The sequence below is a fragment of the Kryptolebias marmoratus genome, linkage group LG8 (genome assembly GCF_001649575.2).
Source record: "Kryptolebias marmoratus isolate JLee-2015 linkage group LG8, ASM164957v2, whole genome shotgun sequence".
NCBI lineage: Eukaryota > Metazoa > Chordata > Actinopteri > Cyprinodontiformes > Rivulidae > Kryptolebias > Kryptolebias marmoratus.
In genome coordinates, this window is record NC_051437.1 from 1383268 (window position 1) to 1390341 (window position 7074).

The 7074-nt window shown below is 40.7% G+C and overlaps 1 protein-coding gene across 2 annotated transcripts in view; it reads left to right on the forward strand.

Moving 5' to 3' along the window:
- Nucleotides 1–7074, forward strand: part of LOC108250354 (paired box protein Pax-7) — a 62315-nt gene that overhangs the window by 20486 nt on the left and 34755 nt on the right. For both annotated transcript variants that reach the window (XM_017440199.3, XM_017440197.3), the window contains exon 5: nt 1661–1860. In XM_017440199.3, coding sequence (XP_017295688.1) covers nt 1661–1860 — 200 coding nt within the window. The remainder of the gene's footprint in view (nt 1–1660; nt 1861–7074) is intronic.

Here is a 7074-nt window from a genome sequence, read left to right on the forward strand (position 1 = left end):
AAAAAATGTGTTGTGCTCAGACAGCTCCACACTCTAGCTCGTTAGTGAGGTTAGAGTGTAACTGACAAAATTTCACGAACATTCCGAAATTTTTGCGTGTTTTTTGGCGATTACGTCGCCATAGTAACACGACACGCCAATTAAAATAGTAGCCCTCATGCCGAGACCGAGCCGGTCGTTCTGATATAAAATTTGTGGGGGTTCTTTGCCCGGTTCGGGCTGCATTAAGGGTAACGGAAGAAGACCATATAATAATAATAAAGAGACACCTTATTCGGTGTAGAGTAATAGGTGCCTGCATGCATTGCATGAGGTAGTACAATGCTCTCTATGCACTGCTGGCAGGCCCCAAATAGCTACAGAAACTCTAGTGTCTAAAATGAACTCCAAGATCTGGGATTTTCCTTGTGGTGCTGAAGTGTTTACTTGTCATGTGATTTTGTTAAAAGCTGCAGCCAGCAGCTTAACATCATTCATACACAGTACTGTTAACTCAGAAACAACCACTTCTTTCACTACAGCTACAAGTGATTTGCATACTTTGTTGAAATGTCTGTTTCTTGCAGTTATTACAATTTACTTTACAAGCAGGACAGTTTTTATCAGTAGCCAGGTGTTTATTTGATCCACATTTCATCACCTTCTTAAAATAATTGCCTAAGTCATTTTGATGTTGCACTTTATAACTTGCTTGTTTATAATGAACATGGGCTGAAAGCTGATTGTACCCATCTTTTTCCTCAAAAATGAGCACATGCTGCATTCAAGACTGGACCGGTGAAGTTGGGACTGTACTAGGTGCTGTAGCATGACTGTTCAGCTTATTGATAAAACAATAAGCTGAACAGTTATTGTTTTATCACTACAAATCTACAAGTTGCTGTCAGAGCTTTGCAACATATTGGCCTGCAGTTTCATTGACATATTGAAAACTTTATCTAAATGCGTATCTGCATGCCAGCACATTAAGTTTGGGGACGAAATGTTTCTCCAGTGCAGATATGGCTTCAAAAAATGCATCATTTTTCTGGAAGTGTGTAGTGCAGAAGCTGTCCCTCTGGACCCAGCAACAAAAATGGTGCATCATCTTTCACTCTGCCGGTTGTCTCCGGTAGCCTTTATCACCAGCATATAATTATCAAACATTTTCTGCAGTAAACAGTATTGGAGGCTCACCAGCATGATGCAGGAACTTGGTCATGAAACAGTAATTTTTCATTGCCAATTTTGTTGTGGTGGTTGTAAATGAAATAAGGAGATGGCAGATAAAACTCAGGAACTTTGTTACATGCTTCCTATCAGGTCACACACCTTTACAAAACTGCTTTACTCTCTACCAGTCTTATTGTTCTCAATATCGCTACCATAACACAGTCTCTTCCACCTTACAGTGTCACTGCAGTGCCATCTAATGATCAAAAATAATAACAGCAACAACGGCAACATAAATGCATCCACTGGGTAAACTTCAGAACACAACAATTTTTGCTGCTTTGCCTTCAGCAGCACGCAATAAAAATAAATTTTGAACCAAAACCTCTCATGACTTCAATTAAAGACCAAGAGTAGACAGTTATGTCTGAAATCTCAGTGCATTTTGTTTGTTGTTGATATTAAAATGTGAACATTAACCAAGTATGTGTTTCCTCTGTGGGTCCAGGAAGCAGAGTGGATGAAGTGTCAGATGTGGACTCAGAACCTGACCTCCCCCTGAAGAGAAAGCAGCGCCGCAGTCGGACCACCTTTACAGCAGAGCAACTAGAGGAGCTGGAGAAGGCTTTTGAAAGAACACACTACCCTGACATCTACACCAGAGAAGAACTCGCGCAACGGACCCGACTAACTGAGGCCCGGGTCCAGGTAACTCTGAGATCCAGCTGTCTGTTTCTTTATTTAATCATTGGGCAGAACTACGCTGTCACATCTGACATCATGGTACAACATACTGTAAAACCATTTTCAATTTGTTTGTGATCCAGTTTAGGTCATAGTTTGGACCAAACAATAGTGTGAATGTTGAAACAGCATTCACACAATTATTTAATGTTGTACAGAGGCATGTACCCTACATCAAAACATTGCAGCAACACTAGCATTGTGTGATGATTGGCTGTCATCCTAACTCGGGAAAACGAGGCAGAGAGCACACAAATGTTTATCCTGCCACATGAGCAATACCGTAGAAGCATATGAGGAATCATCACACAATAATAATTCTCCATAATTACAGGATCTAAGATCTGAACACAGCAATTTCTTAGAACAAGAATTAGTATCCATCACAGTGACAGACATCTAAGACAGAGTCTCAGGCCTGAAAAGCTGGACTGGACCAGAGCCTGACATGATCCACACCTACTGGCTAAAGAAACTGACTGCTTTCCATGAATGCCAGCAGCACTAATGAACCAGCTGCTAATGGAAGGGACCCCCGCAGAGTGGCTGACCTAAGGCCAGACAGTCCTGTTCATGAAAGACCCCCCACATCCCCTGCCTCTGTACAGCATGGAAGCTCCAGCCAGACATCATAGCAGCTAAGATGAATAGGCACATGGGTCAATACCTGACCAAGGCACAGAAAGGAATTGTTACCAACACCAAGGGAGCCAAGCATTAGTTGACAAATCCATAGCTTGAGACTGTAAGACCAGACACACAAATCTGAGCACTGCCTGGATTGTCTAAGGGAAAGCCTCTGACTTGATGCCACACAAATGGACCCTTGAAACTGTACAGTGTCAACAAAATGCTAAGAGCCTTCATTATAAACTCAATGTAAAAATTTGGCTCTTGAGGCCAATTTAAAGCCAATTACACAAGTCAGCATCAAGTGAGGCATACCATTCCCTCTCCCATTCCTGTTCTGCCAGATCAACTCACTGATCCACCTCACCAGGATATACATTAAGGATATTGGAATGTCAGTTGAACTGGATAAATGTGATATCTCATGGTATCTAAGAGAGGTAAGGTGATCACAACTGAAGGGGTTAATCTACCTGAATGCAGTATTGCAGATGTTCAGGACAGTTACAAATACCTTGGAGTCCCACAGGCAAATTGTAACCATAATGGGGCTGCAAGAAAGTTAGCTGATTTAAAAAAAAAAAAACCTTCATCCTTCCGGGTTAAGTAAACGCTGGCGTGACTGGCTGCCGCGACTGGCTGCCGCTGCTCACCGACAAAACAATTTTTTGATGCCAGTAACCTTCACCTTAACTTAACTAAACTCAACTTTTGAAGTTCTAAAGCATTCCTTAGGTTATTGTCTAAGAAATTGCTTTTACCTGGGAAAGAAACGGACTATGGATTATACAGCTGTAACTTCTGCTTATCCATTCAGAATTGCCCTGCGGCTCTCATCTACAATGATCACTGGAAAGATGTATATCTGGTCGCTGTTTCTCTATATTTTTCTGGCATCTACTCACCAACCTGTGACGGAACTACTTCAGTACTCTGCTGCCTTTGGTTGCGCTTCCACCTGTCTGTATCCCCGCCGGCTTCACTACTACATCAATTGGATATAATATTTTTGCCACGTCGGAGATATATTCACTGTGGGTCTCGCCGGAATGTTCAGGAAGACTCTTCGAAGGCAATAAAATCTATTTGATCCACTTCTCACCGTCTTCAACGAAATACTGGCCGGGTTGTTGACCGCAGTGTGCTAACCAGCTTAGCTAGGTCGACTAACACCTGTGACAACTCTACCGTCAAATTCGGTCTGCTCAATATCCGTTCACTCACAAAGAAGGGACATCTCCTTCAGGATTTCATCATTGATTTTAAGTTTGACTTTCTCTGTCTAACTGAAACTTGACAACAACCCAATGACTTTTCTCAACTCAATGACTCTACCCCTCCTGGGTTTGTTTACATCTGCCAACCATGTCTTATCAGCCGGGGAGGTCTTGCCATAATTCACAATGAAAAGTGGAAAGTCTCGTTGTTGTCTATTCCTACTTTCTCCTCTTTTGAATCAACTGTGTGTAAACTGTCTGGATCCACTCCCACTATCATTACAGTTATCTATCGCTCTCCAAAACCAAACAGCGAATTTTTAGACGATTTTGCTACTTTGCTCACTCACTTGTCCACTCAAATAACATTGTGCTTGGGGATTTTAACATTCATTTGTTAATAGCCCTCTCACCAGAGACTTCATGTATTGCCTTGAATGCTTTGGAATCCAGCAGTTCACTGACATTCCCACTCACTCTAAGGGTCACATTTTGGATTTAATTTGCTGCTCTGGAGTTTCTCCTCTGGATTGCACTGCTGATGAATTACCTATAACAGACCATTTTCTTCTCTCATTTAATGTCAGACTCTCTACGTTCATCATTAAACTTCCCCGTATCATTTCTTTCCATAAAATTAAGGATATTGACTTAGTTTCCCTCTCCGCCACTATTCACCTTAAAATGGACATTCATAATCTAACCACTTTTGACGAACTGGTATCTCACTACAATATTGGTCTTCGTTCTATACTTGATTCCCTGGCTCCACTAAAAACCAAGTCTGTTTCATTTCTCCATTCTGCCCCCTGGTTTACGTCTGAACTTCGACTTATGAAGGCCAAAGGACGGCAACTTAAACGGCTTCAAAAGAAAACTGGACTTTCTATTCAAAAAAACATGTACAAAAACTATATGCTACACTACAAGGACTGTATTATTCAAACAAAACCCAAATATTACACTGATATAATCTGTTCAAATGAAGGGAAATCAAAGACACCATTCTCATTATATAAGAATATTACTCAAGCTCACGACTCTCTTCCTTCGCACCTGTACTCAACAAATCTTTGTAACTCACTCGTCTTTCTTCAATGAAAAAATTATGAAAATCCACCATCATCTTAGTCTTCAACTGACTCTCAATGTTACCTCTGAAATCTCTTCTTCTGCTCATTTTTTTTTCTTTTTTCATCTCCCTTCTATTTCAGAAATCTCAGATATCATCCGGAAGCTTAAACCGTCCACCTGTCAGTTAGACCCTCTTCCCTCAGTGTTGGTGAAAGCCTGTCTTCCCTTATTGGTCTCTATCATTTCTACTATTATAAATTGGAACTGTTCCTCCGTTATTCCAAATCGCAATGATCAGTCCTATTTTGAAAAAATCTGGTGCAGATCCTACTAATTTTAATCATTTTCAGCCAATTTCTAAACTACCCTTCATCCTTCATCTCCAAGATTCTAGAAAAAGTAGTTGCAACTCAACTTCACTCATACTTATCTCATAACAATCTGTATGAACAGTTTCAATCTGGTTTCCGCCCTTACCATAGTACAGAAACTGCTCTCATAAAAGTCACTAATGACCTCCTTATAGCAGCTGATTCAGGCTTACTCTCCATCCTTATCCTCCTCGATTTAAGTGCAGCATTTGACACCATTTTTCACGCCACCCTTCTAAATAGACTTTCCTCTATTGGTATTACTCAGATCCCCCTAAACTGGTTTAAATCATATCTCTTGCATCGCTCTCAGTTTATTAAATTAAAAACATTTTCTTCTCAGCTTTTTCCTGTCATTTCTGGTGTGCCCCAAGGCTCTGTCCTGGGGCCCATTCTTTTTATAATCTATCTTCTCCCCCTAGGCCAAATCTTTCGAAAACACCCCATTAGTTTCCACTGTTATGCGGATGATACCCAGCTCTATTTCTCCTGTAAATCTACTCCCAAAGTTATGTTTACTTCCCTTACTGACTGTGTGGCTGAAATAAAATCATGGCTTTCCACCAATCTACTCAAATTAAACAGTGATAAAACTGAGGTTCTTCTTATTGGCACAAAAACTACATTATCCAAAACTATTAGTCTCTCTATTGATATTGGCAATTGTTTTGTTTCTCCTTCACCTCAGGTAAAGAGTTTGGGCGTCATCCTTGACAGTACTCTTTCTTTCCAATCTCACATTAATAAAATGACCTGTCTGCCTATTTTCATTTGCAAAATATTAGTTGTCTTCGTCCTTTCCTTACGTCACATACCACTGCCATCCTTGTTCATAGTCTTGTCACTTCCCGCCTTGACTATTGCAATTCCCTCCTTTTCGGTCTTCCAAACAAATCTCTCCATAAGCTTCAATTAGTTCAAAACTCAGCTGCTCGTATTATCTCTAGAATCCCTTCCTTCCATCATATTACTCCTGTTCTGTTAAAGCTCCATTGACTCCCAATCAAGTTCCGTATTCCGTATTCTTTTCACTTTCAAGGTCGTTGATAATCTTGCTCCACCTTATCTACCTCATCTTCTTAACGTTGCTACTCCCTCTCGCACTCTTAGACCGTCCTCCTCTATTCACCTGACTGTTCCCTCTGCTCTTCTTACCACCATGGGGAGTAGAGCTTTCAGCCGCTCTGCTCCTCAACTCTGGAACTCTCTACCGCCTATAAATAACATAAATTCACTTTCACAATTCAAATCCTCACTAAAGACTCACCTGTTAAGAACTGCCCTTTGCACCTGATTATATTTTCCATTAGTATATTTTAACTGTTGATTGTTGTTTTTCTTTTTTTTTTACTATTTTATTATTACTGTTTTAAATTGTTGATTTTGTATTTATTGTAAGGTGTCCTTGAGTGCCAGAAAGGCACAACTACCAGTGGTCAAACGAGGGGTAGACTGAAGTTCAGCACAGAGGCACTAATCATGGCAGCACAAGAGCAATAAAGGCCAGGGTCTATCATACCAGACAGGACCCAAGATGGAGGCTGTGTAAAGATGTCCCTGAGACAGTCCAGCACATCACAGCAGGATGTAAGATGAAGTCAGGCAAAGCGTACATGGAACCCCATAACCAAGTGGCTGGAACAGAGTACAGGAACATCTGTGCTGAGTATGGACTGGAGAAGGCTTTCACTCAGTGGCGGCTCCAGATATTTTTTTCTGCAGGTGCTAAGGGGGTGCTAAGCATTTTATTGAGGGTGCTAATGAAGGATTATTTGTTCTTACAGTTCTCAACACACACACACAAGCACAAACATATATAATCATATAGATATGGTATATAAATGAAGAACAGAATAAAATATACATATGTATCTGTGATAGGCCGA